The 19,575-nt window shown below is 52.4% G+C and overlaps 1 protein-coding gene across 2 annotated transcripts in view; it reads left to right on the forward strand.

Moving 5' to 3' along the window:
- DAAM2 (dishevelled associated activator of morphogenesis 2) overlaps positions 1-19,575 on the forward strand; it is a 100,813-nt gene that overhangs the window by 70,991 nt on the left and 10,247 nt on the right. For both annotated transcript variants that reach the window (XM_069488224.1, XM_069488225.1), the window contains exons 8-17: positions 82-185; positions 1,289-1,355; positions 2,841-2,958; positions 4,978-5,116; positions 7,852-7,910; positions 8,052-8,236; positions 8,817-9,116; positions 13,368-13,475; positions 16,903-17,009; positions 18,176-18,260. In XM_069488224.1, the coding sequence (XP_069344325.1) occupies positions 82-185; positions 1,289-1,355; positions 2,841-2,958; positions 4,978-5,116; positions 7,852-7,910; positions 8,052-8,236; positions 8,817-9,116; positions 13,368-13,475; positions 16,903-17,009; positions 18,176-18,260 (1,272 nt within the window). The remainder of the gene's footprint in view (positions 1-81; positions 186-1,288; positions 1,356-2,840; positions 2,959-4,977; positions 5,117-7,851; positions 7,911-8,051; positions 8,237-8,816; positions 9,117-13,367; positions 13,476-16,902; positions 17,010-18,175; positions 18,261-19,575) is intronic.

Here is a 19,575-nt window from a genome sequence, read left to right on the forward strand (position 1 = left end):
GTGGTGATGAGGGGTCCACTGGGGACTGTTGTGGAAGTTGAGACTAGCCAATGAGTCTGGTCCTCTCTTGGTGACCCCCAGGATAATCTGGAGTTCCGCCTGCATCTACGGTACGAGTTCCTGATGCTGGGGATACAGCCTGTGATTGACAAACTCCGGCAGCACGAGAATGCCATCCTGGACAAGTAAGGCCCAGCCGCCCATCCCCACTGCAGACCCGTGGGGACAGTGCCTCTGCTGGGGATGGTCAGGACTTTGTGAAGTCTGCCCTTCCCACCAGAGACCACCGGCCATATCCAGCGTGAATTCCGAATCAGCCCTGTGTGGGCAGGTGTGCCCACCTGTCCTCTTTGTTGACCTGCTTGTCTCATCTCTGATGTTACAGACAGGTGAACCCAGCAGTCCTCCACCAGAGCTGGGGGCATTTGGAAATATGTCGGGGTGTTCTTTGGTTTTCAAACTGGTTTGTGGGGGGCAACACTGGTATTGGTTGTTGGGGGCTAGGAATGCTAAATGTCCTGCAGTACCTTCCTGCTTAATAAAGAAATGCCTCACCCACAATGCATGCTATAAAGCCCTGTTATCAAAGGGCACCTGGTTGGTGTGGCTGCCACTACTGTCATCCTTAGATGGCCTTAAACTCCTGTGTGAGACCAGGGAGGCCCCTCCAGTTCTGTCCCAATGGTACAGATTTTTTTATTATGCTGGGTTTTAAGGGAGAGAGGATGGTTCCTTTTGAGGTGGAGTGGGTGGGTGTGTGGACGGGGGTAGAAATTGATGAGAGACTGGCTTTGAGGGCTGACTCAGGGACAGTCTGAGAACACTGGGGAAGACAGCTGTAGGGCAATACTCCTTGACGGAGGGTGATTTTATCCCCCAGGAGACATTGGGCAATGGCTGGAGACATTGTTGGTTGTCACTCTGGGGAGTGCTATTGGCTTTTAGTGGGTAGAGGCCAAGGTTGCGATGCTAAACATCCTGCAATTTACACATCAGACTCCCGTAACCAAGGCTAATCCAGCCCAAAATGTCAACAGTGCCACAATTGAGAAACTCAGTCTAAGGGGAAGGGACCCTGGGTTGGGCTCCCTGAGGAGGGTCATGGATGTTATAAAGCAGGGCAGTGTTGCCTGCAGACAGGCGCTTCTTTCTGGCTTTTCCTTGGCCTCACCTGATAAAGCTTTCCGATTTAGCTGGTGGGGGATCGAAGGGGCTGTGACCCTCAACCAGGATGTCCTGGCTGTAATGTCTACTCTCTCTACCTGCCCCCCCGCCCCATTCTATTTAGGCATTTAGACTTCTTCGAGATGGTCCGGAATGAGGATGACCTGGAGCTGGCCAGGAGGTTTGACATGGTGAGGAGCCCTCGGGCTGGAGTGGGTGTGGCAGGGCTCCAGGGGCCTCACGGCTACTTCTGTAGACGCTGTGGTGTGGTAGGGCCATGTGGGCTGGGTTCCCTGGTGGGCACCCTCACAGCCAGGTCCTGTGTGTTACCCACAGTTCACCGGGGAAACACACCCAGTAGGCTAGTGAGCCAACTAGCTAGAGAGACAGACAGATGGATGAGAGGGCTCTTATAAGGGGAATTGGCTCCCATGACGATGAAGGCTGAGAAGCCCCATGAGAGGCCATATGCAAGCTGGAGACCCAGGGGAGCCAGTGTTGTGACTTCAGTCCAAGGCTGAAGGCCTGAGGGGCCACTCGTGCAAGTTCTGGAGTCCAAAGGCTGGAGAACCTGGAGCTCTGATATCCAAGGGCAGGAGAAGAAAGGTGTCCCAGCTCCAGGAGAGGGGGAGAGAGAGAGAATTCTCCTTTCCTTGTCCTTGTTATTCTATCTGATCCCTCATTGGATTGGATGGTGCCTGCTCACATTTGGTCACTGGGTGAGGGCAGATTCAAATGCCAATCTCTTCTAGAAACAGCCATACAAACACACCCAGAGACAATGCTTGACCAGCTATCTGGGTGTCCCTTAATCCAGTCAAGTAGACACCTAAAATTAACTACTCCATCCTGCTCCCGGAGCACTGGCAGTATGCTGGCCCCGATGGGCCTCCCCTCGTGGGGTGTCTGCCCCAGAGGAGACTGAAACCCCCAAATAAAGAGAAAGTTCTTGCATGTGATTAGTCTCACATACCTCTCCTCAGCTGACTTTCTCCCTGCCTTCCAGCAATTTCCTAGTCACCTCTCCCTATCCCTAACCAGATCATGCTTAGCAAACAAAATTGTATTTTCATTTTAGCCTTAGCAGCCCTGAAAACACACAACTCTGCTGCTTGAATATTGTGCTGTAAAATCCCTATCCAAACAGAAACCTACTTTTGGGTGGTGCTTGATAGTCATCTAGTGCCATCCCATTATATTTTCACAAAAGCCCTAGATTTATAGGTTAAAAAAAAACTGAGTTTAGAGAGGGTAAGTAGCTTGCCTATTGTCACACAGCTAGAGAGCAGATCTGGGATCTGAACCAGGTGGTGGACCTATGCTACCTGCCACTTGCTACCTGCTGCCTTGAATCCCCTATGCCCCTGCTTTCTTTTCTTCATGTGGATCAGTAGTTCTCAACCAGGGGCGATTTTCCTCTCCTCCCTGCCGGGAACAAATATCTGGATACATTTTTGGTTGGCACCACTGGTGTGAAGGGTGCCGCTGGCATCTGACAGAGCCAGGAGTGCTGCTAAGCACCGTGCAGTGCGCAGGACAGCCTGGGCCAGGGGCAAGGGGAGAAAAGCTCTCCTGAGAGATGGGGCTCAGTGGCTGGAAACGGGGTCTTGTCTCCCCTACTCACTTCCTCTGCTGCCTCCCCACTCTCCATTCACTGTGCCCTCCTTGGCCCCCAGGTCCACATCGACACTAAGAGCGCTTCCCAGATGTTCGAGCTGATCCACAAGAAGCTGAAGCACACCGAGGCCTACCCCTGCCTGCTCTCTGTCCTGCACCACTGCCTGCAGATGCCCTGTGAGTTCCCTGCACTTGCCACTCCCCTCCGCTGGGCCTGCGCCCGGGCTCTGGGCAGGTGGACATGAGGCTTCAGCACCTCCCTGGGGTGGGGAGCCTGACCACGTCTCCCTCTGGCCCTCGGGAGACCAGACCTGATGACTAAGGCCCTGGCTCTTCCCTCCCTCCTTGGAGCCAGGACCTCCACTGTCACCTGGAGAAGGAGCTGGGGGCTTGCCTCTGTGCAGCCCCAGCATCCCGGTCCAACAAGCAGTAGCTTGATCATTGCAAAATCGAACAGCTCTGGCTGTCAGCTCATGACAGAGCAGTGACCAGTCCTCCTGGGGAGCTCCAAAAAGAAGTTTTGTGCCTGGGGAAGTAGCACAGATGTGGAATGAGCATTCCTTGGGTTTTTTTTTGTTTTGTTTTGTTTTGTTTTAGGTTTTATCTACTCCTCCATCTAGTCTTTGCTGGCTTCTACCCTAATACCCCTGCCCCTGCCTCTCCCTACAGATACCAAATGTCAGCATCTGTAAGAGCAGATGCTAAGTTCTTAAGATCCAGGTGTGCACAGTGATTAAATAAATTATATGTAATTGCTAATAGCCACCCCAGAAGGCAATTTGAAATGAGCTTTAACTCATTTGAAACTTAAGCTCTTCACAAAAGAGAGTATCTTAAAAACTAGTGTGGTCTACCATAATGGTCAACCTAGCTAAGCTCTCCTCAGTGGTGGTGACGGTGCTGCAATCGTGGTGATGGTGATGACAGCCGTAATTTATCGTGTGCCAACTCTGGGCCAGGCGTGATGTGAGGCCCTTCAGCACGTCATCTCTAAACCGCAGAAAGACCTGTGGAGTGTAGGTTATGATCTCCAGTTTACAGCGAACCAATCTGAGGCTGAGGAGCTCTTGACATACAGAAGGGATTTTTGTTTCTTTGGGGTCAAGGGTTTAGATAAAACATGCTCCACCTCTGTGAGTAGGGACCTGGCTTTACACTGTTTTCTTGTGGGAAAGGGCAATGGAAAGCTATGCCACTTTGCAGTGCACGTGTTGGTGGAGCGGTGGAAAGGGTAGACGCGGTGCCCTGGCTGGGGAAGCTATCAGTTCTCCAGAACGCAGCCCACAAGGTCTTGGTGGAAGACATGGAAGTCCCCGGGAAACCTGGCTTCTTTGGCTCCCAGGGCTCCCTGTGTTTGATGTTCCACAGACAATGTGAATGGGTCCCTCTATTTTGCTCCCAAATCGGGTTTTGCAGACCTGATCTTCTACCTGTAGGCCCTGTGGTTTGACTTTGATGCCAGGATTGCACTTGTTGGCTTTCTAGGGTGGTCAGTAGAGACGAAGTGCTTGGGATCATAGACCAAGGATGGAGAGCCTGTGGCTGTCACATAAAGAGGAAGTTCATGTCCAGCCAGACTATCATTAGAGGGGATGAGAGGGGGGCCCTGTGAGATCACACACAACACACAGTGCCTTCGCCTTCATAGTTCAAGGTCATCTCCACGAGAAATCTTCTCGGGTTCCATTAGGCACTTCTTTAACTCATTTTGACTGTCTCTCAGTGCACACCTGTAATCAGCTTCCATTCATCTTTCTCTGTACAGCAATAGTGTAGATAATCCTGAAATCTTTTTTAAAAAATTTCCCCAAAGACTTCATTATTCAGCATGTAATATTTTGAAGCAGGTGCTTTTCATAGATAATGTAAAAAGTAATTTGCATTCCCAGGGCACAGTATGCCCTGGGTCCAAACAGGGAAGAAAAGCGCCAGAAAGTGTCTCAGGGAGTAGGGAAATATACCAGGCGGTGGGGGGCGGTTTGACACGTTCATAGAAGGTCAGTTGCAGATAATCAAGACGTGACTGGATTAGAGAGTTGCCATTGTCAGCAGTGGCATTGCCTCTTCCACCAGACGGGGAGCTCGCTGTGGGGGGGAAGGGCCTGCCTCTCCAGCCAGAGCCCAGGCAGCAACTCCAGGGCAGGGCCCCTGGGAACTGCGGGGCTCAGTAAGGATGTGGTGCCTGTCGTCCCCCAGACAAGCGGAATGGTGGCTACTTACAGCAGTGGCAGCTCCTGGATCGCATCCTCCAGCAGATTGTCCTCCAGGATGAGCGGGGTGTGGACCCTGACCTGGCTCCCTTGGAGAACTTCAACGTTAAGAACATCGTCAACATGTGAGCAGTGGCCAGCCTTTGCCCTGTCTTCCTGCACCCTCCCCGGCACTCTCCCACTCTGGTCAGCCGGGGAAACCTCGCTCCCTTTCTCAACCCCGACATCCCCAGATGGGTCTCAAGCAGCACTGGCCGATAGAACTCTCTGGGCTAATGGAAAGGCTTCATATTTGCACTGTCCAGTGTGGTGCCCAAATGTCCATTAGGCACTTCTTTAACTCACTGTGACTGTCTCTCAGTGCACACCTGTAATCAGCTTCCATTCATCTTTCTCTGTACAGCAATAGTGTAGATAATCCTGAAATCTTTTTTAAAAAATTTCCCCGAAGACTTCATTATTCAGCATGTAATATTTTGAAACAGGTGCTTTTCATAGATAATGTAAAAAGTAATTTGCATTCCCAGGGCACAGTATGCCCTGGGTCCAAACAGGGAAGACTATGGAGTATTGATGTGTAGCTAGTGTGACTGAGGAACTGAATTTTTCATTTTATTTCATTTAAATTAAATTTGAATAGCCACATGACATGTGGCTAGTGATTACCATATTGGACAGCACAAATGTATAGGGTATATACTCAACTCTCAATGATCCATAGCCTGTGTCGGACAGAGGGGGAGTTTAAACACATTAACATAGAGCAGTTAAACACATTAACATAGAGCAGTGGTCAGCAAACCACAGTGCATGCACTAATTCCATACCTCCAGCTCGTTTTTGTATGGCCCACAAGCTAAGAATAGTTTTTACATGTTAAACAAATAAACGCAAGATTATACGACAGAGACTGTACATGGTATGTAAAACTTAAAATATTTGCTCTGGCCCTTTGTAGATGCTTGGCGACCACTGACACAGAGCGTGGCCATTTGACACGAGTCTGCTGGATGAGGTCGTCAGAGCACGAGGCCTTCTGGCCTGTCATCTTTTACTGACCTGGATGTAGAGAAATTCAGAGAAACAAATTTAAGTTTACACCAATTAAATAATAAGACCTTACACTAACATACTAATTTTTAACTTTAAACTTTCACTTAACTTTCAGTATGAGTTTGAGCCAATTGCCCTTAAGGAGGTGAGTTGGCTTGTGGTAATTCATTATATTGCATTCCAAAGCCAAGAAGAAAATGATTTTTGAGCTATTTTTGCTACTGTTTTCATTTGCACAAAAAATGGGATGTGGATGTTGTAGAAATCCTAAGTGGTGTGTTGGGCAAGTGCAAGTTGTAAAGTAACCAAAAGGCAGCTTTAGTTTTATTGTCTACTGATTCTTTACATTATTTAGTGGGGAATCTTTTCCACTCCAGAGAATGAAAACTCCTCAGGTCCAGTGAAGCGTTTGCTCCTTCTTGGATAATAGAAATCCTAAAATCAATTGAAAGCACAACACAGTCTCAAATCAGCAACTAGAAGGACTAATCCCAGATGTGAATCAACATTCTAGACTTGGTTTAGCTTTAAATCTTTCTTCTCCACTGGAGTGGGAAGGGCTGTGTGTGTGTGTGTGTGTGTGTGTGTGTGAGAGAGAGAGAGAGAGAGAGAGAGAGATTTGCCTTCTTTTCTCTGTTGTTCCTCTGTTGTTTCTCCTTTGTCCCCTTCTATCTCCTACCCTGCCTTTCCATTAGCTAACTAGTTTCTGACCCCCTCAGCCTGGGGACAGGAAGGAGAAGGGGAAAAGGTCTTACTTGATCAGATAATTAAGTAAATAGGCTTCCTGCTGTGGGCTTGGCACATGGGTAAAGACGTCAGTGTTCCTGGAATCTTCAAGAGTTCCTTGTGGGGTGCCTCTCACTGTGGAACCCAGCTCACTGGCTCTGCAGGACTTTTTTCCAGCTGGCTGGCTGGCTGCTTCCAGCCCCTCCGTCAGCCCTGGTCCACTGGCCATGCAGCACTAACTCCCAACTTCAGGGAGCATGGGTCAAAACTCTTGGGGTGGGCCCAAAGAAACCCTTTCCCTGGATGGTGGTGAAGGAGGTGGCACAATGGCTCTCTCCAGCAAAGTCCCTGCACCAAATATGCACCCCCGACCCCCTTCATGCTCTGCCACTGCTGTATATCCTTGATGTGGTCGAGGACACCAAGGGTCCTGGATCTGACTCTTCCGTCTTTTCAGATTTACAAAAGAAATGATTGTTGCAATATCACTTTGGGATTTTACCTCTCGTATCCCTTGATGTCAAGTTCAAAGCTTAACTTTAACAGCCCGTTCCGAGAGTTTGACATGAACAAGCGCTTCCTGTGTTTCACCCTCAATGCACCCATTCTGTATTTTGGCGGGGGAGCAATTTCTCTTGTTCTTAGACATTGGACTTGGGAAGCCTGGACCACGATAGGGCCAATATTTTGATCTCTCTCAAATGCAAAGCCTATTTTTACAAAGGGGTACAAGTCATACACCTTGGGGAAGCCTGTGATCTAGTCCTAGTTCTAACATTAATTAGTTCTCCCCCTTCTCTGGTCTCTGAGCCCCAGTACTTCAACTCTGTCACACAGTGGCTGGATTATAGGGTATCTTAAGGTCCTTTCAGATCTCAAGGCCCACACAGACACATCACATGAAGTGGGCGGGGATAGGGACCTGGAGAGACAGCTGGAAAGTCAAATTCCTGGCCTCTTTACCGTGGCTGGCCAGACTGGAGACCGGGGTACCGGCCTGGGAGCAGAGAGATGCCATGTGTTCTGGGGGCTGTGAGCCAACAGTCAGCAACTACATCGCCCCTCCCTCTGCTCCCCAAAGGCTCATCAATGAGAATGAAGTGAAGCAGTGGCGTGACCAGGCAGAGAAGTTCCGGAAAGGTGAGGGGGTCTGCCTAAGCTTGCTGCCCGCTCCACACCCCTCCTCTGCCCGGCCTAGGACCCCATCCTCTCCCAGGATGGGAGGCACCGACGCTCACTCTCTCCCCTGTCTCCTCTCCTGTTCCCCCCACCCCATTCCAGAACACACGGAGCTCGTGAGCCGGCTGGAGAGGAAGGAGCGGGAATGCGAAACAAAGACGCTGGAGAAGGAAGAGATGATGCGGACGCTGAACAAAATGAAGGACAAGCTGGCCCGGGAGTCCCAGGAGCTGCGCCAGGCTCGGGGACAAGTGGCAGAGCTGGTGGCCCAGCTCAGCGAACTCTCAGTATGTGGGCCTCCCCCTTTCATAGTGTTGAGCCAAGACCCTGGCTTCAGGATAGAGTGGGCAGAGCAGGTGTGGGGAGAGGCTGAGGACCCCAGGATGAGGGAAAGGAGAGAGGGGGCCCTCAGGCCAGGATAGAAGGGACCCTGGGGCTGTATGGGAGGCACCTTTGTGTTAATTAGAAAATATAATTTCCCTGCCTCTGGGTGATGCTGTCCTTGGAAAGCAGAGTGCAGGTGGGGTCTTGGCGCCTCTTCTCCCTCTCAATTGGAGACCCTTGTGCAGTCAGTAGCCTGTACAACTGTGTGTGTCTGTCCTGCTGTTGCATGGCGGTGACTATGACTCTGTCCAGTGTGTATGTGTGTGACCATATGTGTTCCTTGTCTATGGTTGTTCGTGTGTACGTGTGCTGGATGTTTGAATGCGGAGAGAGAGAATGGGGCTCAGCGCATGGGGGAGGCGAGAGCAGGAATTGGGGTCTGGTATAGATGGAGAATAGAGTAAGGAAAGGAAGGGTGGTGGGGGACTTGAACAGCATCAGCACTGATGGCTTTGTCCTTTTGATTTTTCTGTCCTCTCACAGACAGGCCCTGTATCTTCCCCGCCTCCCCCAGGGGGCCCCCTCACCTTGTCTTCCTCCATGACAACCAGTGACCTGCCTCCACCCCCACCTCCTCTGCCCTTTGCCTGCTGTCCCCCTCCCCCACCCCCACCCCTCCCACCGGGGGGAGCCCCCACCCCGCCAGGTGCCCCACCTTGCTTCGGCATGGGCCCACCCCTCCCTCAGGACTCCTACCCCAGCAGTGACGTGCCACTCAGGAAAAAGCGTGTCCCCCAGCCTTCCCACCCGCTGAAGTCCTTCAACTGGGTCAAGCTGAATGAGGTGAGTGGCCAGGAAGGGCCAGCAGTCCCCTCGCCTATAGCAGAGGCCCCTCCACCGGGTCCTCCCTTTGGTGGGGAGGCAGGGCAGGCACAGGGGACACAGCAGAGGGTTTGCTGTGCCGGGCAGCTCACCGTCCCTGGGGGAGATCATGCACGCTGGCAGACACACTTGGCATGTGGCAGTGCTCACACTGGCAAAGTCACCCACGAATGGGTTTGTGTATGCTGAGGGTTAACAGAGTCACGAAGACAGACAAGGCAGGGGCTGGGCTAGAATTTCAAGGACAGGGTCAATTTGAGGAAAAGGGTGGAAAAATAGCAAAGAGCTTGAGGCGAGTTCTAATTCTTGGTAAAGATCAGGGTAATGTGTACGAAGGACTGAAGAGTCTGATGTCACGATGTCCCCAGTTTGACATCCTCCTGGGGGGAAGCTGCACACACTGGCCACGTTTCCAGACCCGCAGTGAGGGGCCTTCCTCAGTATGTCCACTAACACTCGCCAAGCCCAGGCCCACGTGTGGGAGTCGATTCCTCTGTTGGACTCTCGGGCACAGGGTAGAGATGCCCTGAGTTGCATGAGAGCCCTGGGAATGGGAGGCCAGTGCCGGCCTGGGCTGGACCCTGCCTCTGCGCCTGCACAGTGGCAAGTCCTGTTAAGAGGACCAGGGACTTTGTCCTTGAGGTAGACACTCACGTGGTGACTGGTTTCAGTTAGCCTGACTCATGCCCACACTTCAACAACAGCCACGCAGACACCACTTTGCAGCTGGGACTAACGGATCCACTCTGACCTTGTTATATGGGCCTGTTGGACCCCTGGGGCGTTCATAAATGCGCCGTTCATAACTGTGCCATTCTGTTAGAGCCTCGGTGAGCTCAAAGTGGGGAGAGATGCGAGATGGCTAAATAGGTGCTTGGCCACCTGAGGTTTGCTTTATGTAAAGCTTTGTGCTGGGGTTATGCTGCGTAATAACAAAAGCTAAGAGGTGACGTTGCCCCGTCAGAGCTTAGCATCTGGCAAACCAGGACGTGTGTTCGAGGAAACACACAGAGACCCTGGGGAGGGGTTGAGGGAAGTATTCTGACCCCCAGCCAGACCAGGTTTGGCTTCAACCAACTAGCTGGGCAACCTGGGTAAGTCACTCGTCTTGTCTGTATCTCAGTTTGCTCAGCTGTGAGATGATTTCTAAGAGATTCCTTCTCCCTCTGGTTTTACAACGTAAGGTGGAAAACTGAAGCATGAATACAGCGCATTCATAGTTTCCTGGGCCTCTGATAACATCTCCAGTCTGAGCTATTAAGGTTTGAGAGCCACCTGTTAGTGGTATTTTGAAGCAAGGCTGTTACAGTTTGTGACAACTGCACCGTGCAGCTGTGCCCTGCGGACACCTCTCTGTGGCCACGAGGCGAGTGGGAAAGGCCCACCCCTCTGTGGCCACAAGGCGAGTGGGAAAGGCCACCCCTCCGTGGCCACAAGGCGAGTGGGAAAGGCCGACTGCGTGTTGCAGGCAGACGGCTCTGCACAGCCATTGCTCACGGTCAGAAAGGATATATCTTTTCTTATGGTAAAAAGAGAAAAAATATTCTTTTCTTCCTGTACTCACAATTCATAAGGTTTTAAAAATGGGAAGTTACCAGGTGTGTCCCTTGTTAAGGAAGACAGACAAGGCAGCTGGTATTTTTGCAACATTTTCCTCATATGCAGCTTTATGCTTAGGGTTTTCTCCAAGGTCCAGCCACAGTGAAGTCTATACACATTCCCCCAGGGGCCCGGAGCAGGCCAGAGTTTGATTCCTAGACTGGAAAGTGTAGGTTTGTTGGACATTTATAGAAGTTACAGACATTCTCGGCAGGGGTAGGATGGAGGGGCACTGAATAATATTTCAGAACAAGTTACCCCAGTCCCAAGCTGTTGACTGTGTGATGGGCAGGTTATTGAATTATTTGGGCTTCGGCTTTCTGATCTGTAGAAGTGGGTAATGACAATCTCCTTCTCAAAGGATTGCTGTGAGGATTAATTGACTTAGTGCCTATACAGGACTTGGAACAGTGGCCGACACACAGAAAGTCTTAATACTAACAGTATTAGATTATTATTATTGGTGGCCCTACCACGTGTGCTGTAAGTTTGTTGTCTCACTGAATCCTCCTGTCAGCCCAGTGAGTCTCAGTTTCCTCTTCTGTGACATGGGCAAGGCACAGTCCTCCACCTTTGCCCACAGTCCCACACAACGGCGGGGCTGGGAGCGTTCGGCCCCTCGGGCCTGCCTGACCCCAAAGGCCATGTTCTATGAGGGAAGCAGAATGAAATGTGGTTTTGAGAAAGATTTCCATGGCTTGTAAAGGATATCTCTAGGGGGGGCAGAGGTCCCAGGAGTCTAAACTGGAGATGATGTGCCCTTGGCCAGAGGAGTGGAAAATTCAGTTGGAGCATTATTGCCCAAGGTGGGCATATCAGGGTGATGTGGTGAGAGCTAGGATGTGGGGAATGTTAGGAACAGACCCACCTCTCTCTGGCTCTGGACCTCAGTTATGCCTCCACAAAGAGCCCCAAGTCCTTCTGGCGAACGCAGGGAGCTGGGGTGGTGGGGCATGTTTGGGAAGAAGTGAGAGAAAGCTGGGGTGCACAGCCTGCTGTCCCCGGGAAATGCTTCCCAGTGCCGAACACCCAGCTCTCCCGCTCCAGCCCTTTCCTTCTCGCCCTGGCCTCACCAGGAAGAAAGAAGGACGGGAAGCTTTATCTCTGCGGGCTTCTCTCCCCTGACCTAACCCCAGGCCTGGACTTAGCGGGAGGTCTCCCCGCAGAGTGGACTCTGAGTCCCCCAGCACCCTACGCTGCCCCGGCGAGCCCCCTCCCTGCCTTCCCTGACTCCATACCCCTTCCCATCTCCGCTTTGCTGCCCACGCCCCCCTTTCCAGGAGCCCGACTCCTCTCCCAATCCCCTTCCCTACCCCACACATGCTCCTGTGGGCGCGCGCATACACACACACACACACACACACACACACAGCGGTTATTTCTGCCATGAAAAGAATGCGTCTGTGTTGGGTTTGGCCAGTTGCCTGTATCCCTTGCTGCTCCGAGCTTCCCAGCCCGGCATTCCACAAGAGGGTCCCTGGCCTTCAGAAGGCCACAGGAATGTCCCCACCCCCAACTCTGGCCTAGCCTCCCCTTTCCAGAGTTTAAGAAAATAAAAGTGAGTGAAAGGTATGTTTCTCTCTCCCAGGCTTGCTGAGGGGCAATGTAGGGAGGGGAGGGAGAGGCACAGAGAAGGTTCCCCAGCTGCCCTCTGGGCGCAGGAAGGTGGGCAGATTCTATCGGGAAGGACAGCAAAGCTCTGGATAAGGTGAGGATTCCCAAGAGGAGAGGGGTGGAACACCTCTGCTGTCTGTGCTCTAAGCCCAGCCTCCTGTCCTCTAAGCCACCAGCAAGCTGCTGCATCCTTGTTGTGGCTTTTCTTTTCTTTTTTTTTTTTTTTTTTGGCTTGGTCACCAGCTACTCTCTAGACCCCGGTGCAAGGGTCCTACGCAGAGAGAAGGCGATGCCCAGATTGAGAGACCTTGGAACAGAAAACCCTAGGGCCATCCCAATCATAAACGATGGGGACAACTTTCTTAGATTAGACCAAAGGGAAACTGTGGCGGAGGCTTGCTGGTCTGAGCAGAGTCACCACAAGTGCCAGGTGTCCCAACCTTTGGCATTTGTCCGCTTTCTGGGAACCTGGGAAAGTGGGAGGAAGACACATGGGAAAGAAAACAACCACCTCACATACAGGAAATACAGTCTGTGCCAAGGATCTGAGGATCCCAGACATGCATGGCCCCCGTCCCTCCAGTGATTGCAGCCAGAAACGGGACATCTCCCAGGCACCCTGCCCTGTAGGGAGAGTGGGCCTGCATGGAATTCCCTGAGAGCATGGCTTCTGCCTTTGCTTTTCTGGAAGGAATGCAGTATACCCCCTTTCATACTGCCCACTCATCCCTCCAGCACTCCCAATGATTTCTGGAACATGCTTGCATGTGGCCTCAAGCAACAGGGAGGAGAAGGAGGCTGGCTCTGGCCTCCTCCCTGGAGCAGAGTACTGAAGGGGAGTGGAGGTTGAGGGGAGCAGTTGACCCCTTCTGAAGGTCTGCAACCCTGGTGGTTGTGGTATGTGCAGTTGGGGGACAGGTGGGGTTGGGGAGGCCTTGGCATCCCTATAATGAAGGAGTTGGGTCAACCATGGGGTCGTCTCCCTACCCTGAATCTTAGGAGCGTGTCCCTGGCACCGTATGGAATGAGATTGATGACATGCAGGTATTTCGGATTCTGGACCTAGAGGATTTTGAAAAAATGTTTTCAGCCTATCAGAGGCACCAGGTAAGACCCTGCCCCCTCTGGCCTCTTGGGCCTTGACTTCCACACTCCACACCCTTGAACCCAAACCAACCTACCTTCCTTCCTTCCTTCCTTCCTTCCTTCTTCTCTCCCTCCCTCCCTCCCTGTCTTCCTTCTTTCCTTCCTGTCCTTCCTCACATGTATACTGAATGATTTTATTCTTTATGAGGTGCACATGCCTACTGAGGACACAGATATGAATTAGAGGTGTTCAGTCCAGGAGGGGGAAACATCCCACTGTATTAGGGTTTATATTCACACGTCAAGTATTATAGTAGTGTTTTATTCATTTCTCGCTTTCACCCTGGAGCACTGGAGGTGGAGGCACAAGGCTTGGCCACTGTTGACTCCTGCTCTCTTTGGCCCAGGATTTAGGGAGTAGACCTAGAAGGCATTATCACCATTCAAACTGCTTTCTCCACCGTATTTTGTCTCCCAGCACCCTGTGGGCAGAGGACGTTAACATTGCAAAGAAGGTGGAGGGTGCTGTTCCTGTCACCTCAGGGGCAGAGCCTGGGCCAGGGCCTGGGAAGGCCCCGAGAGGCCCTGGGCTTTGCTGTACAGGCTCTCCGTGCAGGTGGCTGGCCGGCAAGTCTGGTCCTCCAGCCCCAGCGGAAGTGAGGAGGGTGTGAGTTGGTGGCAGAACTGGGGACATTCCTGGGGCAGGGGCCTCAAACTATGCTGAGTTCCTGCGGGGATTGCCAAAAATGCTGATTCTCAGAACTTCTCCTCAAATGAATGTGATTCAGGAGATAAGCTGGGGCCCAGGACTCTACCTTGTAATTAGCACAACTGGGAGCCTTCCCTTTAAGTCTCTTTTGGGAATCACTAGCCTCGAGGCCGGCTGAGGCCATAGGTGCTTGCTCTCTCTCTGTCCTGCCTGGGAGGGCCTGTTTCCACTCTGGGTTGTGCTGCCATCTTCCTTGTTTTCTCTGCTCAGCCTAGAGGTCCAGTCTCGAGGACTTTGCCAGGTGCCAATGAGTGGGATCTGTGCCCTCCTGGGTCCTGCCTCCCCACTGCTTTGGAGAGGGTGCCCTGGCCCGCTCTCTGCCAAGTCCAGGCCTGTGGATGACTGAGGACACACTCACCTGCTCCTAGGGCACTGGCCAAAGGGATGGGGGTGGGGGCCAGGCTCTGGCCCTGTCTTGGGGTTCTAGGAAAAAACAGATGATTATTTATTTAATTTAAATATAGGGGCCCACTGCATCTGGCTCTGTGCCCACAATTCCAGGAGACATGTTTAGCCCCATGCCCGTGTCAGGCTGGCCCGATAGCCAAGGCTGCTGGAGCTGGAAGGAGCTCTTCGGAGCACTGGCGCCTATGCATCGGGGCTCCCTGTGTGGTGCCGAGGACAGAGAAGTGTGTGCAGGAGGTGTCCCAGGCATGGCAGTCACACGCCTTCTCCTAGTCTCAGTCTCCAGAGCCCCGAGGTGGGCTGGGGTGGGGCCTTTCAGGAGAGAGGGGTGTGGGGCTGAGGACAAACTAGGTCTGGGGCCTCCCAGCCAGGGAGTTGAGAAGGGGTGAGACTGAAAGACTCCGTGTTCTGTGCCCCTCGCCTCTCAAGCCCACTCAGTCCAGCCCCTGCCTCCTGTCGCTCAGCGCGCCGCCTGGTCTCTGGGACCGAATTCACAGCAGCAGAGCTGCAGGGATCCCAGAGGCTGTGCTTCCCCTGCTGCCCCCTCTCCCTGTCTTGGAGCCCTGGGCAGTTGGTCATGGGACAGGGGGTGTCCCGAAAGCTGTGATCTTCCCTCCGTGCCCCATGCAGGTTCTGAGTTGGCGGCTTCAGCTCCATCAGTGTCAGGAAGGAGAGTACAGGCGCAGGCGGTGCCTCCTTAGCTCCCCTTGGATATCCAAGGCAGGAGGGGCAAGGGGCAAGGCACATACTCAAGGACACTTGCTTTCTTCTGCCTGAAGGAACACAACTTTCCATAGCTTCCAGCTCAAGTTTTTTTATATCTCCTCCACTACTTAGAAAGATGGGCTCATCCCAGGGAGGAGGAACGCCTCCACCCTCTCAGCAGGCTCTCAGCAGAGGAGAGGGACGAACAGGCAGTCTAGGCCTGGGGTGGGGGACTCAGGGCCCTGGTCTGCCCAGACTGGGGAGTGGTGGTCCCACTGGGCAGGTGGGAGGAGCTGCCTGATCTTTGCTTTGTTTGACTTCTCTGAGTGCACGTCTGCTGGAAACAGCTCCTGTCCAGTGTCACCGCCAGGTCCCTGCAACCATGGGGGTTTCGTTGGGACAAAGTGGACAGATTAGATGATGAGGGATCCCTGTATCTGTCCTGCTGTTTCTGGGTCCCTGAACCTCTTGGCTAATGTTGTGCATGTTTAATTCTCTGTTGGCTGTGGCTGCTACCTGCCTAGGAGCTGATAACTAATCCTTCTCTGCAGGTGAGTCACTCTTGGGGCTCTGAACACTCCAACTTTTAACCACTATCCTGGGCTGCTGCCCTATACTGGGGGCCCCAAAAAAGAGGGCTGTCCATCCCATCTCCTACCTTACTGCCCGTCCATACAGGGTGGCATGAGGGAGGGTCCCCAAAGAGAAAGAAGAAACGTAGCAGTGGGAGGTAATTCAAACAGACCCCTGGCAGCAGTGGAGGTGAATATCTATTGAAATGAGGAGAAGGCTTCTAGGTCTATTGTGTTACCCACCAGGCGTAAGGCAAGCCGTTCCTGTACTACTACACAGGCTGGGCACTGCACAATTCCAGGAGCACAATTCATAGAGATAATGCTGTGAGTGGCAGCCCCTGGAATTGTGCAACACGGAGCATCTCCTTGGATGGACCTTCCAGAGCAGGAATAGTACACTAGACAGCCTCCTGTCTGCTCACCAAGGGCCCAAGAGAATGAAGGGGGTGGAATCTTTGATTTCTTGAGAATCTGCCTGCTAGACCCTCAGAATAGAGAATTCTGCATGGAATTCTGTCTCAGTTTCCACTCCTCTGAACTTGTGGATGCCCTCTACCCTAGGCACATTGGGCTGTGCCTGCTTGGAACCAACTTCTCATCATAAGCTGGGGAGGGTTTCTGGGTGGGGTAGTGAGAGTGGGGGTTGATTCTGTAGGGGACATGGTAGGTCACATCACATTGCCCAAAGCCATAGGGAACAGGCACACCCTCCCCATTGGAGCAGCCCCTTCCCTGGTTTGCCCAATGAGGACAATCTCTATAAAGGGAGCTCCTGACTGTCTCCCCCACCCCATTTTAGCCTGAGGTAAAGTCCCAGATATTAGAGTCAGTTATTCGCCACCGTCCTCTCTCTCTTGTCTTTTTCTTTCCCTTCTTTCTTCCCTGCACACCAAGAGCAAGCCCAGGCTGGTAGGGGGTGGCTCCTGAGGGGTGGGCAAGAAGAGGATTGGTGAAAACTCACACCTCAACCTTCCACTTCACTTGTCGGTTGCAGAAAGAGTTGGGCTCCACTGAGGACATCTACCTGGCCTCCCGCAAGGTCAAAGAGCTGTCGGTCATTGACGGGCGGAGGGCCCAGAACTGCATCATCCTTCTCTCCAAGTACGTGCTGGCCCTGCCTCTGTGGCCTCTGCCCCGGGACAGGTTCCTGCTGGGAGAGAAGGGGCCGCCAAGGAGCAGGGGCCACGATGGGGCCAGAGCAAAAGAAGGTGGTTGAACTGAATGCCTGGGGGAGAGAGGTGGCAGACGAATGTGCTGATGGCAGTCTCTGGCCTCCCCCTCTCTGCTCTCCCCTGGGATGGGGGGCGGGGGGGGGCTGGCTCTGATCTAGAACCTTCTCCTGGGAACAGCAGTGTGGGGCTCTGCAGACAGGAAACTGCCCAGTCATGAAGCCCCTGACCAGCCTGGTCAGCGTCTGGCAGTTGAGTTGCTCTAAGCCCACGAGGGCCCCGCTTGGCTTAGGCCATGGAGCAGCATGATCTCAGCCCCTAAGCATTTCCCGCGGCTGCAGAACAAACAGGGCAGTATGTGCGCTAACAGCACAGCTTCTGTGCGGGGCCTCCCGCCCGAGCCAGGGTCAGAGGGCACTGCCTCCCATACTATTCTTAGTGCTGCCCCAGCCACCTCGGGGACATCCACCCTCCTTTCCTTCCACACGGCCAGGCCTCAGTTTCTCCCATTTGATGGTGGGGGAGAGTTCTGAATCCCCAGGGTTCCTCACGGGCGTGCATGTGGAGGGATGGGAAGGGCCATGGGGTTTGTGGGGGGTGGTTCTTCCTCTCCCGGGCTGTGTGAGGCCACCTGGGACAGCTGTGTGGGAGCCGAGGCGCTGTCAGACGCTGCCGCTGCCGGTGAGCCTGTGCGCCAGGGTCTTGCGGATGGTCTGTCTGCCTTGGAGATGCGGGACATTGTTTAGGAATAAGGAGGAGGAGCAGGATCAGAAACCTTTGCTTGTCCCTTCCTCTACACTGAGGACATCCCTTTTACTCCCAAATGTCCCTATCAGCTCTGACATAGTCTCAAGCAAGAGACCAGAGACTCCAGTCTCTTTAGAAATACCCATTTTTGAGTTTGTGGAGTGAATCCTGTTGGTTTGGTCTGATGAGGCTTTACAGAGGAGGCAGGGGGCAGCGCTGTTGAATACACTCCCAGTTCACGTTAGGGAGAGTCTTTTGGGAGAGGCTGCGTCTTTTGGAGAAGAAGGTGTGGGCACTGTCCTGGGCTCAGGGGCCAGGCCAGGCTGCTCAGGGAGTGGGGTTTTGCCTTAGGTTGAAGCTTTCCAACGAGGAGATCCGGCAGGCCATCTTGAAGATGGATGAGCAGGAGGACCTCGCCAAGGACATGCTGGAGCAGGTGGGGACCCTCGTGGGAAGGGAAGGGGGGGCTGGACCTGGGGGCAGCCATGCCCCTTCCTGACAACCCCCCAGAGAGGCTAAGACTCTTGGGTCAAGGGGGAATCAGGCTGGAGGAGTTGGGGAAGAGGTTTACAGAAACTTTCCCGGGCCAACCTTTCCAGGGGAGGGCTGGAAAAGGCCGCTTCAGGGGTCCCAAGGCTAAGTCAGGGTGATCAATTGTCACCTCTTCCTCAAATCTCTTCCACCTCAATTTGTTGTGTCCTTTAAGAGAAACCTAGAAAACAGAAGCATCATCAGTTGGAATTCATTAAAGTTAAGAACTTCTGTTCCTCGAAAGGCTCTATTACTGAGTGAGAAGATGAGCCACGCTTAGAAGAAGATAACAGCTGTCCATCTATCTAACAAAGATCTCGTATTCCGAACAAAGAACTCTACATATCAATGAGAAAATGAGGAAGAAATCAACTTAAAAATGAGCAAAAGACTTGAACAGACACTTACTGAAAGAGGATTTCCAATAGCCAATAAGCATGTGCAAAGGTGCTCAGTACTGCTGGTCGTCAGAGCAAGACAGTCAACCCCAATGAGGTGGCACCATACACCCACCAGAGTAGCCAAGATTAGAAAGACTGACAATGCCACGTGCTGGCAAGGATGAGAAACAACTGAAATTCTCATCCAGCACGATCATTTTGGAAAGCTATTTGGCAGTGCGTATGAAGGCTAAATATACACCTACCCTGCTGCCCAGCAATCCTCCTCTTAGGTACACATTCAAGAGAAACCCGTAGAAATACTGAGTAAAAGACATACACAAGGATACAGTTGATCCTTGCACCAGGTGAGGGTTAGGGTTGCCAACTCCCCATAGTCAAAAATGCCCATGTAACTTTTGACTCCCCAGTAACTTAGTTCCTAATTACCTACTGTTAACCAGAAGTCTTAATCAACATAAACAGTTGATTAACACATGTTTTGTATATGCTGTATTCTTACAATAAAGTAAGCTAAAGAAAAAAATGTTATTAAGAAAACCATAAGGAAGGAGAAACATACTTACTGCTCATTAAGTGCAAGTGGGTCATCATGAAGGTCTTCCTCCTCATCGTCTTCACATTGAGTGGGCTGAGGAGGAGGAGGAGGAGGAAGAGGAGGGGTTGGTCTTGCTGCCTCAGGGCTGGCAGAGGCAGAAGAAAATCTGTGCATAAGTGGACCCTCTCAGTTCCACCCTGTGCTGTTCAAGGGTCAGCTATGTTTATAGCAACTTTATTTATAAAATCCCCAAACTGTGCATGACCCAACTGTTCATCAAT

This window comes from Eulemur rufifrons, chromosome 15 (genome assembly GCF_041146395.1).
Source record: "Eulemur rufifrons isolate Redbay chromosome 15, OSU_ERuf_1, whole genome shotgun sequence".
Lineage (NCBI taxonomy): Eukaryota > Metazoa > Chordata > Mammalia > Primates > Lemuridae > Eulemur > Eulemur rufifrons.